We start from the raw sequence: 25,784 nt of genomic DNA, 5'->3' as shown, positions 1-25,784 counted from the left end.
AGGCATTCATAATTTAAGTTATTTATTTACAATGTTATATAGAGCTCCCAGGCCTGGGTAGAGATTCTCTTAAGATGTGATACAGAGAAAGGCTAGATTCTAGGGAGCAGGCAGGTCAGCATGGAAGATGACAGCCTTTTAGATGGTAGGAGAAGAAGTGTTTGTTACTCATGCATCTTCTGTCACTCCTTCAGACTATCTGAAGTGGCCAAGAAAAGCAAGAAAGCAAATGACAGAGACAATGGGTTGTACCCAATGTTGTCATTCCACTCTTGCAAGAGTCTTCTGCTTCTCGAATGACACTTCGCCCTTCTCTCCTCTCCTGGCTGTGGGCAGGATTCCTACATTGCAGGGGGTTGGATTAGATGACCCTTGGGGCTCCTTCCAACTGTACAATTCTATGATTCTGTGCAGTTCTTCGGATGTTCACGCACAGCCTTGAGGTGATGCTCAGCATCCTCATCCCTTCTCCGTTCGAAACACCCTCACCTCCGCTCAGGCCAATAGGAGGCGGCCGCTGGAGATGCAGGCGGCCGTGATTGGCTGCCGCTGTTGCCCGGGCGACGAAGGAGGAGGAGGAGGAGGCGGGTCCCCTCGGCGTTGCTTTCGGTCCTCCTCCTGCTTCTCGTCCGCTGGCAGCAACGAGGGCGCCCTGGGAGGCGGCATCCTTTCCGGAGGCGGAGCGGCGAGACGGAGGGAGGCAGGGGCTTGCCTCTCGGCTGCGCGACCCCCGCTCACTCCAGAGAGCCCCCAGCGCTGCAGGGAGATGGGCTGCGGCAACTCCACCGCCACCAGCGCCGGCAGCAGAGGTGAGGGGCAAAGCGAGAGGCTGGTGGGGGCTTGGCAGCAGCGCCAGGGAGGATGCCCTGAAGGGTCTTGCGGGGAAGGAGCCCGGAGGCAGGTAATGGGAGGGCTGGAGGGCAGCAAGGGAAAGAGGGCTGGGGGGTTGCAAGAGGAAGGTGCCTGGGAAAGGACAGAACAGCGAGGAGGCAGAAGAGAAGGCACGGTCTGTTCTAGAAGAAAAGGAAGATTCCCTTTGTGTGACTGTGTGTCCGGCAGGCGTCGAGGAGAGGCAGCCGCACACTTCTAGAAGTGGCTAGAAACTTCATGCCACGCTCAAGCAGCGCTGCTTTCAGGCAAGGGATGCAATGCTTGATAGGGGCGTGCAGGCACAATTCACTCCTGCCTGCCTCTACCCACTACTACTACTACTGATTATTATTAGTAGTAATTGACGGAAATGAACAAAAAATGTGTGAGGTTCCTCCCACTCACTCCCTCACTGGAAACAGCTGAAGCTGGGAAGGAAAAGGGGGACACACACGAAGTACGCTGCTGAAATGCCATTCCTGAAGCTGCTTTGCAAAAGCAGGCAAATAAAAGATGTCCTGCAAAGCGACGCAGCCTGATTTTTTGGCGTGTGGGATCATACATCTCTTGGCCGACAAGTGCAGGGCTGGACTGCTGCGTGTCTATTTACTAGGCGTGTGAATAATGTTAGGAGTGCAAAGAGGCTGACTGGAAAGAGTTATGGTAGCTGTCTGCAGCTGACCTTTCAGCATGACTTATCCTTTATTTCAAGCTCTTTTTTGTACTTGGCGGCTGATATTCCCTTCCTGAAAGGATTTGTCCTCTCCCCCCCCCCCGCCCCCAATAATACAAAAGGCCTTTTCTTTTCATCCACTTAAAATGCACATAACTCAGGGCGGGAACAAGTGACTTTGCATTCATGCACTTGTTTGGGCACCACGACATCCTTGCCTCTCTGATGACGATGCTTCGGGTTTTCTGTCTGTGAATGGTTGTGCTTTAAATCCGTGAATGTTAAATCATGGGAAAGTTTTTTTCTGCGTCAACATTTGACAAAAATGTGACCAGCATTCACCCCTTAGACGTTTTTGCAGCCCAGTGTCGCTTGGAGTGGTTTCCAAGAGTTGTCATCTCATTGCAGCTTGCTGGATTACCAGTGACAAACTTCTTTTATGTTTCATGGCTGTAGAGCATTTTGTAGAGCAGCCGTATAATCAGTCCAGGAAGCACCACAAGAATGCAGAAGGTTATGCTGCCCTACGGACCCTAAGATTAGAGTACTGTTTCTTAGCCATTGGAGACAGATGCTCATACTGCTTCTTCTCTGCATATAATTTTCATTAGGTTTTCTGTTTTACAATTTAAGATACTCATTTTACATCCCTAATATATCAATGACTTCCCTTCTTCTCTTTCTGTGGTTCATTTTACATATCATAAATCCCTGCATACATTTTACAAAACCTATACCATTCAGTATTCCATTATTGCATCCATCAAAACTTGTTTACACTGTTGAATTTATCTTAACCCTGCCAGCATTTTCAGCTGTACACAATTATTTCCCATATATTTTCCCCAGAGTGGCTGGGGAAATCCAGCCAGATGGGCGGGGTACAATTAATAAATTATTATTATTATTATTATTATTATTATTATTATTAATTCAATGTTTTCCAATCATCTTTAAATGTATGTTCTTCTTGTTCTCTTAGCTCATACCGCTTCTTAGTGGTCCCGAAAAACAATGCATTCAGGTGTAATTACATCATTACTACTTTCATTACATTATTATGTTTATTTCCATTGCTTGCAAATGCTTGCAGCTGTCCAATGTTATGGATGTTTGCTAGTATCTAAGTTCCACTGAGGTCAGTCTCTAGCCCTTAGCTTCTTGGATATACAGTGGTACCTCAGGTTAAGTACTTAATTCGTTCCGGAGGTTTGTTCTTAACCTGAAACTGTTCTTAATCTGAAGCACCACTAATGGGGCCTCCCGCTGCTGCCACGCCGCCGGAGCACAATTTCTGTTCTCATCCTGAAGCAAAGTTCTTAACCCGAGGTAATATTTCTGGGTTAGCGGAGTCTGCAACCTGAAGCGTATGTAACCTGAAGCATATGTAACCCAAGGTACCACTGTACAATGTTTTCCAGTGGATAGCAATGTACATCCTAAGCACGAGTTCCAAGTAACTTCTGCCACTGTAAGATGGCCCTGGAACATAAGCATTAATAGCAAGCTGTTCTTATAAGAAGGGTTTTGCTTTGCATTCCTCAACAGTTTGAGGTGCATCCAAGAAATGTAAAGTTGCAAGGTTATGAGTGAACTTATTTGAAGTTACTGTTCCCAGCACACAGACTGGTAGAAGGCCACTGGTCTAGGTCAGCTTTTCTCAACCTGATGTCCTCCAGATGTTTTGGGCTCCAACTTCCATTGCCCCAGCCAGCATTGACCATGGAGCTGACAAGTGTATACGCTCAGACGTAGGACCCATTGATGCTGACTCCCATTCATAGAACCATAGCCTTGGAAACAGGAAGGCTCTAGTCCTATTCATACAGTAGGGTTTACTTTCAATTATGCATAGGCTTGCACTGAATGACTATATTCTCGTGAGCAAAGGTGGAGATTCTTGGGTACTCCTGCAGGAAAGCATATTTAGAATCACGCTTCTTTAGTGTTCATGCCTGCCATATATACTCAACTTCCTTTATCCAGAAGAAAATGATTTTGTCTATTGAAAATATGTGAGAAGAAATTCTGAGAGTTCTCTCTTGCTTAGACTGCATATCGCTTGCTGCTGTCTAAGCAAATATTTTTCCATATCCTCAGTGGGAAAAGTATTTAAAATCAGTTTGTTTTTCAAAAGGTATTTGCACCAGATACCTAAGATTCATGCTACAAGTTAGCTACTTTCACCTGAACACTCTATTCTGGGCTCACTCATTTTGTGATATCAGGTAGCATGGGCTTTGAAGTAAATAAAAATTAAAACTGAAATTAAAACTAACTGGTGCTGGGGGGCGGGTTGTAATTCCATATTTCTCTACTTGTCATCCCATTCAAGATTGCTTGTTCAGAGTACATCCACAACAATTTCATGGCAGCGCTTTTCATTTCAAATCCTTTCTGGAGAAGAGGCATGGAGTTGTGCCTCTTGAAGGATCAAATGGTGCAAGTCTTATCTCCAGCAAAGAGTCTTGTGGCATCTTTATAACTTAACAAATTTTCTAGGGCTGTATGATTCAGGGCCTGATCTGATACTTTGTAGCAGCCCCAATCTGACCCCAGGTAATCCAGAGCTGATCCAACCTGGATTCAGGTAGACCCAGAGCAATCCAGGGCAGCTTCAACCTGCTGTGGCCGCACGCACACTGGGCTGACCTGAATCATCCCGACTTGGTTTGGGATTTGGCCAGAGCTAGAGCACAGCCCTAGGACTTGCTATGGCATAGTGACTCAAAGTCTACATCATGAGATGCATGAAGTGCAGTGGGCATGGTGGGACTGGGGGGTGTCGAGGAAGTGTGCCATTTGAGAGGCATTTTTGCAAAAGTCATATGACCTTCCCCTTCCAACAGGGCAACTATGGGAAGGAGTAAAGTGGTGGTGAGCCCCATTGGCATGATCTTTTGCATATTTTCATCTTGAAGTGATATACTTCAGCTTTGTAAAGAGGGTTGTCCAGAGCTGGAGGGCAGTAAAAGGGGGAGGGAAATAAGGAAGCCCAATTTCACTTTCAGACAAAATCCTGTCCTAATGCAAGCCCAAATACTTCTGAGGCTGGCTGAGCCAAAAACCTCCATATCCCAATCCAGATCTTAGATGACTCAAACTCTGGTTCTGGGTCAATTGATCCTACGAAGGACAGGCTGGAGTGTAAGCACCTTAGTTTTGATAAGTGTCTCCCCTACAATGACCTGGATGGTACATTGTTGATGGAACAACGTGACTCAGATCATCATCTACTTGGCTGAGTTGGCATTATGATCCTCATTTGGAGAGAGAGCAAGGAGGACCATTATAACATGGACTCTGACCCCATTAGAAGAGTGACTGAAGCAGACGGAAGTACTTTTTGCAAATATAAACTTGCAGTTCATTGATGTTAAATAGAGATTTTTTTATATATAAAAAAATACTTAGGTACACTGGCTGTTAAATGAGCCACAGTTCCAGGGAACATAAAGCATTATTAACCTTAGGAAAATGCTCATGAAGCTTGCAGGTTTGCATTTGCAAACATGTTATACAATTTGCACTAATTAGCTAACAGTTAGCAGCAAGATTGAATATTCTCATCTGGCCCAAACACAAGAGGGTGGTGATTTTTGCTACAGTGATTTGTTTATTAAATCTCAACTGGTTTATGTATATATCAGACAAAGTAAACCACTGTTAAATTAGTGGTGCAATGGAGAACATATTGAAATTCTCATGTAATTTGCTAGCCCCCCCCCCCGCCTTTCTCTCTCACAATCATATTTAACCAGCTAGTGGCCTGAAGAACAGGGACGCGGGTGGCACTATGCTCTAAACCCCTGAGCCTAGGGCTTGCTGATCAGAAGGTCGGCGGTTCAAATCCCCGCGAGAGGGTGAGCTCCCATTGCTCAGTCCCAGCTCCTGCCAACCTAGCAGTTCAAAAGCATGTCAAAGTGCAAGTAGATAAATATGTATCGCTCCAGTGGGAAGGTAAACGGTGTTTCCATGCGCTGCTCTGGTTCACCAGAAGCGGCTTATTCATGCTGGCCTCATGACCCGGAAGCTGTCTGTGAACAAACACAGGCTCCCTCGGCCTATAGAGCAAGATGAGCGCACAACCCCAGAGTCATTCACGACTGGACCTAATGGTCAGGGGTACCTTTACCTTTACTAGTGGCCTGAAGGCCAGATCTGACCCCTGAAGCAAATTAGCCTTATCCCCTGGCAGGCTTACAAAATTTTAATTAAGGTGTGTTAAAGGTTTGCCCAAGTTTCCTAAAGAAACATTTCTTTTCAAGCTGTAAAACAATAGAGATTTCCCACACTTTCCTATTACACTTCTGCTTAGATCCTTCACGTGTAGTGTCCCACCTCTGCCTGAATGCTTGTGGTCCATATCACTGAAAGTCGTGTTTCTAGAGATGGAGTCATTCTTTGATGAAAGCCCAACCATTTGTGAAGTAAGGGACATTTAACTTATAGAATAAGTTGACTCCCTGGGAAAAAGAAGTTGGCTACCCCTGCTTAAAAACCAGCTTATGCATTTTATTTTAAATGTGATGAATGGTGCAAATTCTCCAGAAGGCAATCATTCTGATTGCTTAAACTGGAATATTGTAGGAAGCTTATATGATAAGTTCGACCAGACTCATCAGTGGCTGTCACTTGCAATTTTTCAGCTGCTTTAGATATGCTGCCCACATACAGAGGACCATGTGCCCATATACGAGGTGAATGGTTGAGATCATGCTGGAGAGTTTGAAATTCCTTGTCATTCCCCTCCTTTCCTTTTTGATAGAAGGAGAAAGACAAAGAGGAGGGCTGAAATCCCCGTTCCTAGGATCCTGACGAGATGAAGCTGTTCCTCTTCCAGCTCCTGCTTTCTTCTGCAGGGTTTGGTAGGAAAGCAGAGATGTTTGCATCTGACTCTGCTTTGGAACTTTCTGGTACTGTAAACAAACAGTGGTGCAACTGAGTGCAATTCTCTGGCAATGGATGGAACATGTTGGAGCCTACACAGTGTGTGGTATTCAACTGAGTTTTAAGCAGAGTGGACCTCTTGACAGTAATGGTTGTAACTGAATCATGCTCATTGATTTCAATGTCTCTATTCTGAGCAAAACTTAGTTAAACCCACCCACTGATTCTTTCTTTAGGGTGGCCATCTCTGCTTTGCACACACGAAAAAAGAGGACAAAGGTTTGCATAAAATTGCATATGGTAATTTAAATGTATTGTTTGGGAATTGTTAGCAAGGTTGCAGGTTCAATCCTAAAGGTAAAGGTAAACGGACCCCTGACCATTAGGTCCACTCGTGACCGACTCTGGGGTTGCGGCGCTCATCTCGCTCTATAGGCCGAGGGAGCCGGCGTACAGCTTCTGGGTCATGTGGCCAGCATGACTAAGCCGCTTCTGGCGAACCAGAGCAGCGCACAGAAACACCATTTACCTTCCCGCTGGAGTGGTACCTATTTATCTACTTGCACTTTGATGTGCTTTCGAACTGCTAGGTTGGCAGGAGCAGGGACCAAACAATGGGAGCTCACCCCGTGGTGGGGATTCGAACCGCCGACCTTCTGAACGGCAAGTCCTAGGCTCTGTGGTTTAACCCACAGCGCCACCCATGTCCCAGTTTAAATGTATTGTTTGGGAATTGTTAGCAAGGTTGCAGGTTCAATCATAGAAGACAGCTGCATATTCCTGCACTGTAGGGGGTTGGACTAGATGATCCTCAGGATCCCTTCCAATTCTATGATAACAACTCTCAGCACCCTTAACAAAAAACAGCTTCCAGAAGTATTTGGGGAAAGCCGTGGCTGCTTAAAGTGACATCATAGTGCTTTAAATGTATGGTGTAAATGTGGCTTTAGAAGAGGGATTAAAATAAAGGGCTTTCCTACTCATGACCACATCAATCCTTTTTAAAACAAGGTTCTTAAGGATTGCCACTTTTTTATTTTCTTTGCTGGCTCATGTATCTTCCTAGAATGCAGCTTGAGCTCTAAACATTAGCAAGTGATAATGGTTATCTCCATAGAGGTATAAAGCTCCACCTGCTGATTTTTGCAGATAAAGTGCTGTTAAAGGCAGATGATTAGCTCTTTCTGTGAGTGCTTGCCTGCCTGATGTCATCATGAATTTTGCTTAGGAAAGAACTCTCTGCAATTTAAAGCATATGCTTAGTAAGTGTAATAATAGCTCCTGCAGGTACTCTAGGTAAAATTGTTCTGCAAAGTGTTATCGATCTTCATGGATCAAGGGATAAACTATTACGCTTCCATCCCCACTAAAGCTTTGAGCAATATCCCAACTTTCAGCCTTGGTCTTCTGCTAGAAAAAGCAAACTGAACCTTGAAGATTAGGAGGACACAACAGACAGGGGAGGGAATTGGGTGTTTACACTCTGAGCTGAAGGTTACATGCTGGCACAATCAGAAACCCTTTTAGTTCCAAGAAAAATTGCATTATGTATTTACTTATTCCTGAAAACCCAAGCAGAGGAAGTTATCTAGCGAATAAAGTATGCCAATACAATTGCATTACCCTGTTATGCTTACCTCGCCTTGTAAATAAACAAGAACCACTATAACGAATAAACTAATTGAAACAAAACTAAATTACACCAATGGGCCCTTTGGTTTCAAGTGTCATAAGCAGTGCTTTTTTTCCATTAAAAATGTTTAGGGGTACTCTCATTTTGAATCAAGAAAATCATCATTTTATAGTTCAAATCGGGAAAAATAAATACAGTAAATGGACAAAAGTACAAAGATTCACAAAATGTTTAGGAGTATGCGTACCCCTGTATTCCCCCAGGAAAAAAAAGCACAGGTCATAAGGATGTCCTATTATTTATTTATTTTATTTATAAAATTGATTACATTTGTATATCACATTTACCTTCCAAGGATCTCAAGGGGGGGGTATACATGTTTCTCCCCCTCCCCATTTCATCATCACAACAACCTTGTGACACTGGGTCAGGCTAAGAGATGGTCTGCAGGTATGTGGAGCAAAGAAACAGCAATTCACATGGAAAATCATAACACCCCCAAAAAAAACATATTAAATAGAAATTTAAAATTCTAAATTATGCAAGTTGACTACATCTGCATATATTTACTGGAGACTTCATTCAGCTTGCAGCACTTATGGAGAAGGGATTGAAGGCAAGAAATGAGAAGAGTGAAACTCATGGGTGGTGCAAGGACCAAGAGGAGGTTGGCAGTTGTTGTCATTACAAAATATGAGGCACATCGGGCTTATTTCGAGCTGAGTTGTGCTTCAGAAACCTGTTTTTAATGACAGGCTTTAGTTCTGGAACACAGGGCATATGCAGAGCTCATCCCTACTGAACAACTCTTCCCAGATCCCACATACAGTAGGGTAGTGGCAAATTCGGAAGTGCCGGGTCCCAAGAGTCACACACAACGAGGGGCAAACAGCTGGTTGTGGAGCCTTGGGTGTAGATAGCTTGTGAGTAAGTCTCCAGCTTGACGCTTCAAGCAGAGCATATAAGAGCAAGAATTGCAACCTTTCCCCAGAATGGCCCGTCTCCACCTTTCTGCATGAGTCATTGAGAGATGCCTCCTAAGAAGGCAGGTAATTCTGCTGTACCAGAAGCAATGGGATGGAGGGGACCACAGGAGGCAGAGTGAAAGAAGACAGGGGCAGAATGGTGAATCATGATGTAGAGAAGCAGCTAGTAGCTACTCCAGTTGGTACAAACTTCCCCAGCCTGTTGCCCTCTAGATGTTCTGGACTACAGCTCCCATCAGCCTCAGCCAGCATGGCACGGGCAACAGTGAAGCAGCTATTTAAGTTGCAGTCAAGCAAGGCAGTGGAAGTTGCAGAGCTCACATTTTCCATGGGAACCATTTTTGAGGAGGCTTGGATGGGGTAGCCAATGCTATGCCTTTTAGGTGTTTCTGGACTTCAGCTCCCATCAGCCCCAGAGAACATGGGCAATGATCAGGGATGATGGTACCTGCACTCCAGTAATAACTGGACGGCGCCATGTTGGCTACCCTGGTCTTGGAGGACTCCCTATCCCAGCTGGTCTCTACTCTCACGCCTCTTTTATCTCTATGAGTGTTTTTTCACCTGGCTAGAATATCTTTTCTTGGCTAGAGAGGGCTTTGTGTGCAGTAAGTTGCCTACTGCAGTATGGTAGAATTCACATTTGTTGCTCTGTCCACATTGGCCTCTGTTTTCACCCATTACTGACATGTGGCCCCTAGAAAGTTGCCCAAAGGGGGATGTGCCCCTCAGGCTGAAAAATATACTAGAATGTTGGTGTCAGTACACAAGGTTCCATAGCTCAGCAAACAAAGTTCAATTTAAATTGCAGATACCGTTTGCTTTCTCCTGGCTGGAGGTGGGGCAGTTATTTGTTGAAAAACTTGGCCTATCTCCTGGCAAACCACCAGACACCAAAATCCCTACTGATAAGGATTCATTAGGAGTGAGGGGGGAAGGCGCGTCTCAACTTTTGAACTCAGTTTTAATTTGGAATTTGGAAATGATTTGGACAACTTGGGATGTGCCTGCTTCAATCCAGAGCTTTTGCTAGAAATTGTTCTTAGAGCTGATAGTTTCCTGCGAGCTGATGAAACCTACAGCTGACTCATATACTCCAAACTAAGATATAATCTGGTGTTGGAAGCATGGAAAACCATTCACTATTTTCCTGTGCAATTAGTCACTTCAATTTAAGCTGACCAAGCTTTATCTGAACCACCCAGAGTCTCTGTCTGCATGTTAGAATGGCTGTGTGTGTCCTATTTCTCCATAGGACAGGCCTCTCTTTAAAGGGCTGTCTGGTTCAGAACTGGTTCAGAGATAAACAGCTATATTGAGGGAGTGCAGAGACCTTGGGGTTGCCCATCAATGCAGGTAGCACCTGGAGAGTAGACTGAACAGGCAGGGACACAGGTCACTTGGTTTTCCTTGATGTTTTGACATGTATTGCGTTTCTCTGTAAGTTATAGTAATTATTTCTAATTCTGCATCAATATATATAAATTAGCATGTGGAAATCTAAGGCAAATCTGTGAACTTTTTGTCCTGTTTTGGTAATGTGTTTCCTGTGTGATGTGTGCCTTTCATGGAGATGGTGATGTAAGATGGGCAGTCCAAAGGCCCTAGGCTACAAGAAAATGGTGACCGACCCCTTATATTGCCTCCTCCTCTTCTTATTTCCCCTCTGTCTGCTTCTTCTGTACAATGAAGTGGTTGTTTCTAGCATCTGAAGCCAGTCAGGATGAGGAAACTGACTGAGAGCCCATCAAGGGGGGGGGCAGATTTGTTTTGCTTTGCTTTCCAGGACCAGCCCTATCATTTGGAAGGGTGATAGAGCTGCTTCAGGTGGGGGGTTCAGTGTGGGTGGAAAGTGGCAGCTATTTGTTGGCACACAAAGCTGTGCGTGTCATGCAGCACCCCCCCTACCCCTCAGCAAAACTATTGCCCTCTGGTGTAGCAGGTAATGCTTCCCCATTGACAAAGCTGAGGTAAATTTGACCTGCTAGTTCAGTCAGCTTCTGTGCATGGAATGCAAGGGGGTTCCATTGTATCTTTTTGTCATCTAAGTAACCAAAGCCCAGGTCACAAATTCAAACCTAAGTTCTTACAAGATGAACTTAGTGCTGGTTATCTGTGGTTTTTGACTGTTTGGAATTGACCTGCTCTTGCTATCTTCTCCTTATTTATTTAATTTTTTTCTTCTGTTTACCTCTGATATATTTTAAATCTGATGCCGCTTAGCTGCTGAATTCATTTCAACTCAAAGTGGGGACACTTTAATGAGCAGTGTAGGACAAATCTCTGGTTAATGCCACTTAGGGTGGATTTTTTTTTTTTTGTCTCTTTAGAATAGCTACCAACAATCCACGGGCAGCTTACCCTGCACAAAGCTGATTCATTTCAATGGAGCTAATGCAGGAGTTGTCAGACTCTTTGTCTATCTAATCTGTTTTTTTAAAAACAACAAAACACAACTCAAACAATTTGGTATCATCAGCAAACTTGCCTGTTCACTCCTAGCTCTACATAGTTTACAAACAAGTTTAAAAGCACAGGTCCTGATACAGATCCCCAAATGACCCTGTACTCCACTATCTACATCTCCCCATTTGGAGAACTGTCCATTTGTCCTTACTGCCTGCTTCCTGCTACTTAACCAAGTCCTAATCCGTCAGAGGATCTCTCCTCTTATTCCATGACTGCTAAGCTTACTCAGGAGTCTTTGCCGAGGTGCCTTGTCAATAGCTTTTGAAACTCCCAAGTATACTATGTCAATCGGATCACTTCTCTCTATTGTTGTTTATACTCTGAAAGAACTCAGACAGGCTGTCTCTGCTTCAGCAAGGCTTGTACTTCTTAGGATGCTTCATATTTAAGAATATTTTCCACTAGTTTTCCCAGGAGAGATGTGAAGCTAGCTGGCTTGCAATTTCCATCATCCACCCTGGATTCCTTTTTATAAATTGGTGACTACTTTCCAGTCTTCAGGGAATCCCCAGGCATAGAATATCCCCCGCCTCCCTCAACTTTTGTGCACTCCAGTTATTTTGAACTACAACTCCCATCATCCCTCACCATTGGCCATTTTGACTGGGGCTGATGGGAGTTGTAGTCTAAAATATCTGGAGGGACCAGGCTGGGAACACATTATATGTAGGGCTGCCTCTGAAGAAAGTTCAGAAACTTCAGCTGGTGCAAAATTCGGTGACCGGGTTACTCACTGGGGAAGAAGGTTTGAGCATATTACATCAATCCGGGTCCGACTCCACTGGCTGCCAGTTAGTTTCTGGGCCCAGTTCAAAGTGCTGGTTTTGACCTATAAAGCCTTAAATGGATCAGGACCACAATACCTCAAGGACTGCCTCTTCCCATATAAACTGACCCAGACTCTGCATTCATCATCTGAGGCCCTTCTTCGTGTGCCTCCCCTGTGAGAAGTCTGGACAGTGGGAACACGAGAACGGGTCTTTTCTGCAGTGGCTCCCCATTTGTGTGGAATGCTCTCCCCAGGGAGGCTTGCCTGGCACCTTCATTAGACACCTTTAGGTGCCACACGAAGACATTTCTCTTCAAACAGGCCTTTGGCTGATTGACATCCAATGCCCTTTTAAATGTGTTGTGGGAGGGGGAAAATTGTTGGTTTTGGGTTTTTCCTTATTTTTCTTATGTATTTTGCATTTTTTATACTGTAATTTTATGTTGTGAACCACCTACAGATGAAGGGTGATATACAATTAAATGATGATAGATAGATGATAGATAGATAGATAGATAGATAGATAGATAGATAGATGATACATAGCTACCAAAACATTCAAGTTCACATTAAGCCTTAAATTGTAAGGTTTAACATTATTTTTAAAAAGTGTCCAATGTTTAGCAGCACCATTCTACCCACGTCTACTCAGAAGTAAGCCCTACTGAAGTCAGTGGCGCTTACTGTCAAGTGAACAGGGTTAGGACTGCAGCAGAAGCTATCTGTGGGCTGCTTCCCTGCAGGCTTCATTGAATGACATTTCAGCAGCAATAAAACAGCCTTTCATAACAGGGGAGGAAGAAGGAGGTCATCCTTAATTGATTTCTGCCTTCTGTGCATTTAGTGGCTGAGTGAGTCATGAACAGGGAGCTGCTGATATGATGGGGAATAAAGTGTGGTGTTTGTTGTTGCCTTCCATTCTGCTTTTTTTGGATTTTTTGTATATTTTTATATGCCTGCCTTTCGAAGGGTGTATTAATAACAGATGTTTTCTAACTAATTGGCAATAAAAACGTTACAATATTTAAAATGGTTCCAAGTTCAATCCTGGGAGGGGATTGATGTCACTATGATAATCAACCTGATCTTTAAATGCAGTGGCTAAGAAAGATACATCTTAGTGGAATAAGCTTGGAGATTCACGTTTGGGTTAGGGCCTGCTATTGCTGGCACCAGTTTAACAGCCCTGCTGTCACCCAGCTCTTTAGCACGCCTGACACCAATATCTTAGAAATAATGGAAGTGGAAATTTAAGGGGTGCATTTCTGCACATTAGTGGTCTCTTCGTGATTTATGTGGATTCCCCCCCCCCCATTTGGTTGTGTACTTTTTGATGTTTTGTTTATGGTTTATGACTAGTTTTGTTACGTTTGTAGTTATGTAATTTTTTTATGTGTTGTAAGCCGCTTTGCACGTGGTTTGACCTTTGGAAAAGTGGCATACAAATAAATGACGGATTGAACAAGTGATACCAAATTTCTACACCCAACCTTCATTTTGCTCTTTCCATTCTAGATACTGCAGGAACAGCAATAGATGTGTAAGTATATATCTTTTGCATTGTCTATAAAATAGTTTGAATTATCAAATGATTACCAGAGCCAGTAACCATCTCATGATAGCTTCTAACCAGGGTTGACAGGTTTTAAGTAAAGCTTCCGTTGTAAACCTTCTTACTTGGGAGCAGGCTCCATTGAATTCAAGAAATCTTGAAGTCTCTGGGCAGATGGGGATATGATAGGGCACAGCATTTGAACCAGGCTGTCATCAACCATGGATTGTTGTGCAGCTGGTGAAAAAGTTGTCCATGCTTGGAGGTCCACAGGACCCCTCCCCACAGAGGCTCACCATGATGCACTCCATAAGGCGGACATGACTGGCCCCCTTCCTGCACTGACCAAACAAGGATGCAGCTGTGGCATGCATCAGTTGTGGGGGTGGGGCTAGCCTTGGTGTGTGTCCCCACCACAATTATTTCAGCATGTGGAAGGTGTGTGTTGAATGAACCTGCCTTCTGTTTTTTCTGCACCTGAAGAAAAACCCAACTTGCCTTATTTTATTAATGCTAACATTAAATCACCGAAGCAAATTTGTTAGTATCTGTTTGAAAGTCTTTTCTGTCTTGCTGGGCATGAGTAGAGTGCTTGCAAAAGAAATCACATTGCATTGGGCTGTGTTTCTGCTTTCGCCTGCCTGCTGCCTGGACCTGAGTATTCCTAGCTGGTGATTCAGGATTATTTGTTTGTTTGCTGCATTTATGTCCCATTTTTTCTGCAAAGAGGTTAAGGCAGCATGTATTTTTTGTGCCTCTCTTGTTTCATCCCCACAACGACTCTGCGAGGTAGGTTAGGCTGAGAGTGAGTGGCAGGCCCAAGGTCACTCAGTGAGTTTCATAGCTGAGGGGGGAGGGAATTTGAACCCTCCCAGTATGACACCCTACACCGCACTGGCTGCATCATTTTCATCACCTCTATCACCGCATACGCAACCACTTTGGAACCTGGAAATTATTCTCTGTGTGGGTGGCCAAGTGAGAAAGCAGAAGGGATCCTTGCGCCTTTCACAGTTGTCCACATAAGGGAATTTCAGTGGCTTGCATGTCCAGATACACCTGTTGAAATCTCATTGTCTACACAACCGTGAAATGTTCAGGTGCCAAATGCATAAACAACTCCTGCCGAAATTCCCTCTCTGCCTGCTGTGCTTTCTCTTGGGGCTCCTTAATTAATAGAGCAGATGTTAAGTGGATGATGAAAGCAGTGGGGTGGTTAAGGAGGAGCAGCTGGACTGCAATAAAACCACAAGTCCCGGGTAGCTAATTATAGCAGTAATGAACGTCCTAGATCCATCATTCTAGGAGCTTTTTCTAAGAGGCAGTCACCAGGCAGGAAGGAACGATGAAGTATGTAGATGTATAAAATACTAGTTTGCCACCTTTTTGTAGACGGGAGCTTTCCATAGCTGCACAACAATAGGTGAAGCCTTTGCTGATGTGGAAATGCAGTGAAGGGAAGATGGCCTGCACCTGTTGAATTCTACCTGTTGTGTTAAAGGTACAGAGCCTCTTTTCTTTTTTCTGTTGAAGAAACAAAGCGTCAACGCCATTTAAAAAAAAATGCATTAAAGAAATTGTGTCAATAGTAGCTTTCCAGGTCCATCAACTTACTTACAAATACACTTACATTTAAGCATCATGGTAACTGACAACCTTATATATTTGGATGAGATCATTCAAATTTGCAACTTTGAGGGGTTTGAATGTATTGAGTTGTAGCCTATGTAGCCTTACTTAGAATAGACCTATTGAAATCAATGGACATGATTAACTTTCATCTATTGCATATGTAAGTACTTTAATATAAGAATTTTAAAGTGTTTTAATAGACGATTGATTGATTGATTGATTTAGTACCCCACTCATCTCATTCTGTTGCCTCAACTACTTGGGATGGCTTCCAACATGAAAACGCAATAAAACATTAAACATTATAAACCTCCCTATACAGGAGTGCATTTAGATGTCTTCTGAAGGTTGCAAACTTATCTCCTTGACATCTGATGGGAGGGCGTTCCACAGGGAACGTGCCACTACTGAGAAGCCCCTTTGCCTGGTTCTCTCTAACCTCACCTTTTGCAGTGAGGGAACCGCCAGGGGGTCCTCAGAGTTGAACTCTCAGTGTCCGGGCTGAACCATGTGGGTAGAGATACTCCTTCAGGTTTACAGGGCCATGGCTGTTTAGGGCTTTAAAGGTCACCGTCAACACTTTGAATTGTGCTTGGAAACGTACTGGGAGCCAGTGTAGGTCTTTCAGGACCGGTGTTATACGGTCCCAACAGAAGCATAGCTCTCTTGCTGTGCTGTGCTGTGCATACTAGATTATTAATGCTTGATGTTTAGCTGTGTATTTATATTATGTTGGAAGACACTCAGAGTGGCACAAACCTGTCAGATGGATGGGGTATAAATAAATTATTATTATTATTATTATTAAACTTCTGAAAATGTTTGACAACCAAGGCGCGACTTGGCTTGGCTGCAGGAGCTTCCTGCACTGGAATCCGTGTCGGACATTTTGCTTCCAAAGAACATTTGCAAACCGGAACACTCACTTCCAGGTTTGTGGCATTTGGAAGTCAAAACGTTTGAGTTGCAAGGCGTTCAGGATCCAAGGCACGACTGTATTTGAAACTAAAAACAAGAAGCTTTAACACCACCATTGAATTGTTTCTATTTCTGAAGGGCTCTGGACTAAGAATTTTTGGACTGAATAAAAGAAAGGCACATTTGTGCAATGCGCCAAGGGATATTTAATGACCTCATAAAGTAGATGGGACCTCAAAGCTTGCCAGAGACAACAGAGCTTGAAATATTAGAAAAGCCGAAAAGCCCTGATTGTTAACTTCTTCCTTCTCAGTGGAGACTGGCAGAGATGGCAGAGATGACAACAGGTAGTGGAGCCAGAGCAGATGGCTGGTTGAACTAGAGCCAGCATGTCCAGTGGTTAGGGGTGATGGGTATTTTACTTTAGCAACATTTTGAGAGCCAGAAGTCCCCTCCTCCTGCCCTAAAACTTTCAAATTCCAGAAATAGCCTGTGACCAGAAATGGCAGTAATAAACTTTTGAGGAGGGGTGTCTTTCCCCAGATAGAGATAGCAATGTGGGTGGCAGTTCTGCTTCCAGAAATGTTGCACACGGATATTGCATGTAAGCTTTGAAAGTTAAAAGCTGCCAACTTGTTTTTTGTAATTTTAATTTGCTTTAAGCTTCTTAAAATATTGTGTTTAATATTACTGTGTTTTAATTGTTGTAACACACCCTGGGACCTTAGGGTGAAGGGAAGGTAATAAATTGTAGTAGTAGTAGTAATTATTAATGTGTGTGGTGATGACGATGACAACAATAACAATAATTTTATTATTTGTACCCCACCCATCTGACTGCGTTGCCCCAGCCACTCTGGGCAGCTTCCAACAAATATAAAAGCATAATAAAACGTCAAACATTAAAAACTTCCCCATACAATGCTGCCTTCAGATGTCTTCTAAAAGTTGTATAGTTATTTATCTCTTTGACATCTGATGTGAGGGTGCTCCAATAGCCGCACATCATAGCAACCAGAGTTGTGATTTTGTTAAAGTAGTCTTTACAGTCGAGAGCTTTCAACTTTGCATTTAGGAATTCATGAGAATGCTTTGCCTCCTGCTGGGAACAAATAGATCAGCCCTGCCAGATGTTTTGGACGGCAACTCCCATTACCCACAGCCCACACATGCTATCAGTATTCGCTAAGGTATTTCTTGAGTGTTTAAAAGGTAAAGGTACCCCTGCCCGTACGGGCCAGTCTTGACAGACTCTAGGGTTGTGCGCTCATCTCACTCTAGAGGCCGGGAGCCAGCGCTGTCCGCAGACACTTCCGGGTCATGTGGCCAGCGTGACGAAGCTGCTCTGGCGAGCCAGAGCCACACACGGAAACGCCGTTTACCTTCCCGCTAGTAAGCGGTCCCTATTTATCTACTTGCACCCGGGGGTGCTTTCGAACTGCTAGGTTGGCAGGCGCTGGGACCGAACGACGGGAGCGCACCCCGCCACGGGGATTCGAACTGCCGACCATGCGATCGGCAAGTCCTAGGCGCTGAGGTTTTACCCACAGCGCCACCCGCATCCCATTTACATTCACAAAATCTTTAGACATTTCACAAAGTGTTTAGACATTCACAAAATCTGACTGGGATTGTTGACGGACGCATGTGAATACTGACCTTCCCCAAAGTTTGGAGATTGGCTGTAATATATAAACTTTATCTCGAGAGGAGAATGCTATGCAGAAATGTTCCCCAAGGACTCATGTTCACAAACCTCCCCTTTTTGTCCTTCATTCAGTGCTTCTCTGCAGGCCTTGAGGCCCCTGGCAAAGTTATGGTGGGGTTCATGTGTCCTGTTTCACCATGGACAGTCCTCTATTTGAAGGGCTGCCTGAGAAAGGAAAGCAGGGGCACTGAAGCTATCCATCGAAAGTATAACCTCCACTGTAGTGAAAAGTACTACATTTCTATTTAAATTACAGTCCTCATTTCTGGGGTACAAGCCTGGGCAGTGTGTGGAGATTCTGGGCTGCCCAGATGACAAAACCCCCTTCTCGGTCTCACTGATGTGGTCCAAAGGAAAACAGAGCAGTACATTCAATGTCCTCTTGGCTGCAGGAGTTGCTGGAAGGAGGTTACAGTTCCTCTTTTTTGGTGATGCATATGCGACACCCCCCTCATAAAGTGCCCTCTAGTGAGCTCCTTCCTCTGTTGGTAAGCCCGCTTGGCTCACTTGGCTGCAGCTGCACTCAGAGCAACACTACCAAGGACCACCAGATGTTTGAGAGCCTCATTACGTTTCAACGTCCACAATAGTCCAGAGTCATACTCCATCAGGGGCCTTGTGGGAAATGCCTGGCGCCTGGAGCTGCTTGGGGCAGCTATGACTTTTTCCTCTTTCTGTCAGCAGAAGGCTCAAGGAAGTAGGAGAATGAGTCATTGGCAAATACAGTCAAACCTTGGTTGTCGAACGTAATCCGTTCTGGAAGACCGTTCGACTTCTGAAACATTCGACAACAGAGGCGCAGCTTCCGATTGGTTGGAAGAACTTCTTGCACATAAGCAAAAAGACCTGCGTCGGACATTCAGGTTTCGAGAAATGTTCAAAATCCGGAGCATTTACTTCCAGGTTTTCGGCATTTGGGAGCTAAAACGTACAATAATGGAGGTGCTTGGGAACCGAGGTTTATAATAATAATAATAAATAATAAATTTTATTTATATCCCGCCCTCCCCAGCCGAAGCCGGGCTCAGGGCGGCTAACAACAATAAAACAGTACAAAGGTACAACATAAACAACATTCTAAAATCATTCATTATAAAAATTAATTAATTCAAGCCACTAGCAACCATTGGGCCAGAGCTCTGCGAAGATTGCCGAGGGAGGGAGTCAGGCTGTGCCCTGGCCAAAGGCCTGGTGGAACAGCTCTGTCTTGCAGGCCCTGCGGAAGGATGTCAAGTCCCGCAGGGCCCTGGTCTCTTGTGACAGAGTGTTCCACCAGATCGGAGCCACAGCCGAAAAAGCCCTGGCTCTAGTTGAGGCCAGCCTAACTTCTCTGTGGCCTGGGACCTTCAAGATGTTTTTATTTGAAGACCGTAGGTTTCTCTGTGGGGCATACCAGGAGAGGCGGTCCCGTAGGTACGAGGGTCCTAGGCCATATAGGGCTTTAAAGGTTAAAACCAGCACCTTAAACCTGATCCTGTACTCCACCGGGAGCCAGTGCAGCTGGTATAGCACCGGGTGAATGTGATCTCGCAGCGAAGACCTCGTAAGGAGTCTCGCTGCAGCATTCTGCACCCGCTGGAGTTTCTGGGTCAGTCTCAAGGGCAGCCCCACGTAGAGCGAGTTACAATAATCCAGTCTGGAGGTGACCGTCGCGTGGATCACAGTGGCTAGGTCAGGGCGAGAGAGGTAAGGAGCCAACTGCTTAGCTTGGCGGAGATGGAAAAATGCCGCCTTTGTTATAGCTGCAATCTGCGCCTCCATGGAAAGGGAGGTGTCGAAGATTACACCCAAACTCTTAACGGACGGTGCTGGCACTAATTGCGCCCCCGCAAGAGATGGGAGTTGCCCCCCCAATCCCATATCGCCCCGTCCCAGCCACAGGACCTCTGTCTTCGAAGGATTTAGCTTCAACCGGCTCCCACGTAACCATCCAGCCACAGCTTCCAAACATCTGGTCAGTGTGTCTGGGGCCGAGTCAGGATGGCCATCCATCAACAGATAGAGTTGGGTGTCATCGGCATACTGATGACAACCCAGCCCAAAACTCCGAACAAGCTGGGCGAGGGGGCGCATAAAGATGTTGAAAAGTATCGGGGAGAGTATCGCGCCCTGAGGTACTCCACACACCAAGGAGTGGCGCGATGACAATTCCCCCCCAAGCGCCACCCTCTGTCCCCGACCAGAGAGAAACGAGCGCAGCCATTGAAGGACTGTGCCCTGGATCCCCACGTCGGTAAGGCGGTGGTCCAAAAGTTCGTGATCGACCATGTCGAAAGCTGCTGATAGATCTAGAAGAATCAGCAGCCCTGACCCGCCTCGATCCAGCTGTCTACGAAGGTCATCTGTTAGGGCGACCAGAGCCGTCTCGGTCCCATGACCAGCGCGGAAGCCAGACTGGAATGGATCCAGAGCCAATGTTTCATCCAGAAACCCACCGAGCTGTTCAGCAACCGCTCTCTCAATCACCTTACCCAGGAACGGAAGATTCGAAACCGGGCGGTAATTGGATAGATCTAAAGGATCTAATGATGTTTTCTTTAAGAGCGGGCGCACCACTGCCTCCTTCAGTTCCCCTGGGAATGTCCCCGTGCCAAGGGACAAATTGATGATATTCCCCAGGGGGGCCCGCACCTCGTCTGGACACGCTCTAATCAGCCAAGACGGGCACGGGTCGAGAGGACAAGTGGTGGGCTTTCCAGCTCGGAGGAGTCTGTCCACATCGGCTGGGGATATCTGGTCGAAGTGGTCCAATACTGGACCCGAGGACAGTCGAGGGGCCTCCAGTTCCTTTATTGTATCCAAATTGGCAGGGAGGTCATGGCGGAGCGACAAGACCTTCTCCGCAAAAAAGCTCGCAAATGCCTCACAGCCGTGTGTCAATTTGTTATTTAAATTTGGCTGTCCCTCAAGGGACGTTAAAGACCTAATAATACTAAATAATTGCGCTGGGCGAGAGCTAGCGGATGCAATGGAGGCCGAGAAGTATGACTTCTTAGCAGCCTTCACCGCCATCTCGTAGGTTTTCATAAAAGCCCTATAAGATGTTCTTGAGGCTCCGTCACGGGCACCCCGCCATACTCGCTCTAGCCGCTTCATTTGACTGTAGAAGTTTAACTATCAACAGAAAGGGTTGGGTGGGGAATTTAAAACCGAGTTTCAACCATCTATTTTGTCATTTATGTCATTGCAGAACAGAAGAGTCAGTGTCAGAAGATGACAAGAGGAGGTATGTTGCCGTGGATTGGGGTGAAGTTGTACGATCCAAAATGGATTTCCGTTTCATGAGGAAAGAACACAGGGAAAGGGATGGTTTTTAGGTTATTATCCCAAACCAACAACTGTATTTTGGTTTAGTTGCATGAGCAGAGATTCCTAGAGAGTTTAGCTGCACGCGCCCCCCCCCCCAATATATTGTTGTCATCTCAACCTCTACTTTACCCCCTGATGCTGGGAAACAGTCATAGCACAGAAGCAAATTAAGGACCTTTCTGAGAGTAAACAATGATGCATAGAAGGCCTGTGAGAGGCCACATTCTTTAAACAGAATGTTTGATGGAAAACTGCTGTAGGTTATTCAAAGAGACTCTTAAGAGGGGAGGCTCCAGGGTTAGAGCCCTTCCCCCAATTAGCTGAGCCTCCCTCCGCATGTTGATCAGGCAAACAAGATGGCTGTGCTAGTGAACCGTCAATTGGTAATAGTCAATTGATTGATTGGTGCAGTCCGTTTTCTATGACCAGCTGCACAGTCTGGCTTGCTATGCCTTGAGAGCTGAAGTCTGCTGTGGATGGAGAAACTGAGCTACTTTCCTGAGAGGGAGAGTTGAGGCTGAGAAGAAAGAGGCTGAGCCTTAAATAGTGAGCTGCTTCTGCCATTCTGTATAACATTCAAGAACTGTGTCTTATCTGTATTGTTGGGATCCATTTTGAATTTATATAATAATAATAATTTATTATTTATACCCCGCCCATCTGGCTGGGTTTCCCCAGCTGCTCTGGGCGGCTTCCAAACGAATATTAAAAACAATACAGTGTCACACATTAAAAACTTCCCTAAACAGGGCAACCTTCAGTTGTCTTTTAAAAGTAAAATAGTTGCTTAATTTTTAATTTAATTTAATTTTTAATGCAATACTGGATCACCTTGAGCAAGGGGTTGATCCCAAACAGGCAAAACGGAGACTGGAGGAGGCAGATTGCTTAAAATCATAGAATCGTGGAAACTGGAAGGGACCCCAGATATCAGCTAGTCCAACCCTCAGCTAATCCTTGGCAGATGGCCACCTAACCTCTGCTTACAAACCTCCAATGAAGGAGAATCCACCACCTTCTGAGGGAGTCTCTTCCACTTTCAAACAGCTCTTACCACCAGAAAGTTCCTCCTAATATTTAGTTGGAATCTTCTTGTAATTTGAATCCATTGGTTTGGGTCCTACCCTCCAGAGCAGGAGAAAACAAGCTTGCTCTGTCTTCCATGTTGCAGCCCTTCAGATACTTGAAGACTGCTATCATATCTCTTCCGAAAAGCTGCATGATCTAGCATATTGAATTTTACCTCTGCAATGAACACACAAGGTCACCTAAAGCAAGCTACTCCCTTCCACTTTCTGTCTCCCCCCTCTTACATGATGGATGGTAATAATGCTAACTTGGATTGGGTTGTTGTGCCGATTGCAACCAGCTAACACGTGTGAAATGCTTTCAACACTTGAAAAGTCCTATACAAACGTTAAAGTAGTTAATTTTGCTGCTATTAGTATTAGGTATACTCTCAGTTTAAGTTATGGTTTTCATGTCGGTGTTTTTCCATTTCATTAAGGAACTATGGAGGTGTTTATGTGGGTCTCCCAGCTGATGCGGCTACCAAGATTTCCACCCAGTCAAAGACGGCGTCTCAAGGTACTTCTTAAAAAGGTGTGTGCTTTTAGTGTTTCCAGTGTGCTAGCATCTCTAATTTATCATAGCGCTAAGATAGTTGTTTTGGTGTTTGAAACTGTTAACCAATTAGAAGCCATTTGGTATATAACCAACCAACCAACCAACCAACCAACCAACAAACAAACAAATAAGGCAGCTATGTTCACTGCTTAGATTGTATTAGATCAGTCTGGTGAAGGCTGTATTAGATGATCACTTCTGTTCAATGACTACCAAGCACTGTAGCATCTGCGAGGGTCCTTTCCAAAGCCTAGTTAGTGCTCTCCCAGCTTTCGGAAGGAGGGCTCTAGGACCGTGCCAGAGCCTCACACCTCCTTCCCAAAGCCCAGTGCCCACTTAGCCAGCTTTGAGAAAGCAGTGTGAGGGCTGGGGGAGGGCATCAAATTTTGGCCTCACTCCCCCCATCCCACATGACAAGGGTTCCACGTCAAAGTATTCTCTGAAAAGTTGGGCCGCGCTAATATAGTTTTAACTCCATTTGAGATGCTGGAGCAGGGGTGAGGAACCTCTTTCAGCCTGAGGGCTGCATTCCAACATGGACAACCTTTGGGGGGGCACAGTGGGCGGGACCAGAGGCAAGAGTGAGCAGAGCAACAGATGTGCCTTTTATCTTTGTGCAGTAGTCCACATTTGTTCTATGCAAAATTCAGAGATTTCTAAACACACACACACACACACACACACTCATTCTCCATCAACGTCAGCAGGAGCCATTAATCACAGTTCAAGGACATATTCCAGCCAGGCAAAAACACTTGTGGACTAGCACAGAGTAGGGCTGGTGAGGTGTGTAGCCTGAGGAAAGTCCTGAGGGCTGGACAGAGATGCTTGAAGGGTCTGGGCCTGAGGTTTCCCATCTCTGCTCTTGAATGCCTATGACCTCATTGTAATTGCCCCATGTACAGTATATGCATGCTTCTTGCATGACTGTGAGTCTTCAATCTGCTTTCTTTAATTTATATCTGGTTTAAGTTTTACATATGGGTGACCGTGACAAATGGGGGTTGTGAAATTTCCCCTAGCAGAGTTTGCCAGCTGGAAAAGCATGATGTAAATAAAACAAATAAACTACTAAATGGGTTAGGGCTGTACAGTGGTACCTCGGTTTTCAAATGTCCTGGAAGCTGAACGTTTCGGTTTTTGAATGCCAAACACCCGGAAGTAAATGCTTCCGTTTTCGAACGTGCCTCAGAAGTTGAATGGCTTCCGCTGCGTGGACATGTTATTTCCCCCCGTTTTCTGTAGACCGCCCTTTGCGACTCAGTTTTCAAACGTTTCGGAAGTTGAGCAGTCTTCCGGAAGGGATTATGTTCAAAAATCAAGGTACCATTGTAACTGTATCAAATGTGAATCTTCAGGGCATTGCTACTTCAATCACAACTGGCCCGCTTGAAAGTTCTTTCACCCCCTGGATTATGGTCCTTATTACTCATGCAACATTTCCCTCCCAATCAGTTATCTGCGTAGACCATTCTTCGCAATGGAATTCAGAGCTGCCTTTCGGCTGAAGATTTGCATAGCCAGAAGCATGAAGCCACCAAAAAGCTTCTTGGCAGTGAAAGTTACAACGGCAGGTCAAGAAGCTGGAGGCTCAAAATGGAACTGAAGCATAGTACTGTGATTTATGGATCTTTTTGATGTCCTCCGGTCAGCGTTAATTAACAGATGGGTATTTCTGCACAAAAAGCTGACGCTGTTGATCGCCAGCACTTTGGCCGTACTACAGAGTCTACGGATGACAATAGGTCTGTTTTTTTCATTTGGCTACTTTTGATAGCTTTTATATAACAAGACCAATACTGCTGTTCACGCAAGTGTTCCTAGGCTAAGGTTAGTGCAAACGAACTATTGATTTACTCCAGAGTAATATATTTGAGTAATATATTCAGGCTACTGCTGTGGGAAATAGGAGTTAGGTACCAATAGGCACTGTCAGCTATTTCTAATTACAACCTACTTTTATACTGTTAACCTGCCACTGATGTTGACATGTCACTTTTTAGTAGTGTAGGAATTTTTCAGGAAAAATTATTTTGCCAGAAATATATTCAATGAGTTGCCAGTCTACTTACTACCTACTAACGAACTGTCATTTATTTCAGTGAGATGCTAACTTGCCTGCCTACCTTCCTTTATTTTGTTTTAGTGGCTGAAAATAACCTCTGCTTTTACCAAACAATCATGTGCTGTGTCTTTCATTTTACATACAGATAATAATCATATATGTAAATTATTATTATTATTATTATTATTATTTTAAAAAATGAACAGAAGACAATGGCAGGAAGGAGCTTGCAAGTGCTGCAGCCAGGCAAATGCTACTCATTTCTTGCAATGAATTTCCATGTAAGTCCCATTGAACTAAAGGGCCCCTGTTCAGCCACAGTCCTTGATGGGCCGTAATCAGCGCAAAGCTTTACAGAGATGATCAAACCTCGAGTTCTGCACACCTCTTAAATCTGGAGGTGTTCTGATCAGCATCAGAGTTGGTATCTTAATCTTGTTAATGGCAACATTTCATTATGTGAAACTTCATCCCAACATTTCATTCCAACCTCTGCCTTTTATATACCATTCCAACCTCTGCCTTTTATATACCATGTTTTCAAACACAGTTAACTTCATACTGGTGATCTTTCAGTGTAGCACCACTCAGTGTTTCTGCGTGGCTGAATATGATGTATTAAATTATTGAAGCATTTTTGCATAACTCTTGTGCTGTCCTTTCTGTTTTGAAGATGGCACCTGC

At 44.7% G+C, this 25,784-nt stretch overlaps 1 protein-coding gene and 1 long non-coding RNA gene across 3 annotated transcripts in view; both read left to right on the top strand.

The window, feature by feature from the left end:
- LOC309542135 overlaps window positions 1-25,784 on the top strand; it is a 56,233-nt gene that overhangs the window by 13,990 nt on the left and 16,459 nt on the right. The window lies entirely within an intron of this gene.
- On the top strand, window positions 599-25,745 carry LOC309542435 (overexpressed in colon carcinoma 1 protein). Of its 2 annotated transcripts, none has more exons than XR_014224242.1 (5): window positions 599-809; window positions 13,806-13,830; window positions 15,235-15,343; window positions 21,291-21,326; window positions 22,917-23,011. XR_014224242.1 is itself a non-coding variant. In XM_082241236.1 (5 exons), the coding sequence occupies exons 1-5, from the start codon at window positions 767-769 to the stop codon at window positions 24,541-24,543; spliced, it is 237 nt and encodes a 78-aa protein (XP_082097362.1). In that variant the 5' UTR covers window positions 599-766; the 3' UTR covers window positions 24,544-25,745. The 2 variants fall into 2 exon arrangements, 1 of the variants encoding a protein (XP_082097362.1); XM_082241236.1 differs by lacking the exon at window positions 15,235-15,343 and adding an exon at window positions 24,491-25,745 and having other exon boundaries at window positions 22,917-22,996.

The sequence above is a fragment of the Podarcis vaucheri genome, assembly GCF_965113315.1.
Source record: "Podarcis vaucheri genome assembly, chromosome: 10".
Classification (NCBI taxonomy): domain Eukaryota; kingdom Metazoa; phylum Chordata; class Lepidosauria; order Squamata; family Lacertidae; genus Podarcis; species Podarcis vaucheri.
Note: the sequence above shows the minus strand (reverse complement) of the source record. Positions and strands in the feature narration are given on the sequence as shown.

What these genes read in the sequence shown, in the direction of transcription:
- LOC309542435 (XM_082241236.1), top strand. Translation starts at nt 767, where the DNA reads ATGGGCTGCGGCAACTCCACCGCCACCAGCGCCGGCAGCAGAG. An exon ending in CACCAGCGCCGGCAGCAGAG is followed by an intron (nt 810 to 13,805) that starts GTGAGGGGCAAA and finishes TTTCCATTCTAG; the next exon opens with ATACTGCAGGAACAGCAATA. An exon ending in TCAGAAGATGACAAGAGGAG is followed by an intron (nt 21,327 to 22,916) that starts GTATGTTGCCGT and finishes CATTTCATTAAG; the next exon opens with GAACTATGGAGGTGTTTATG.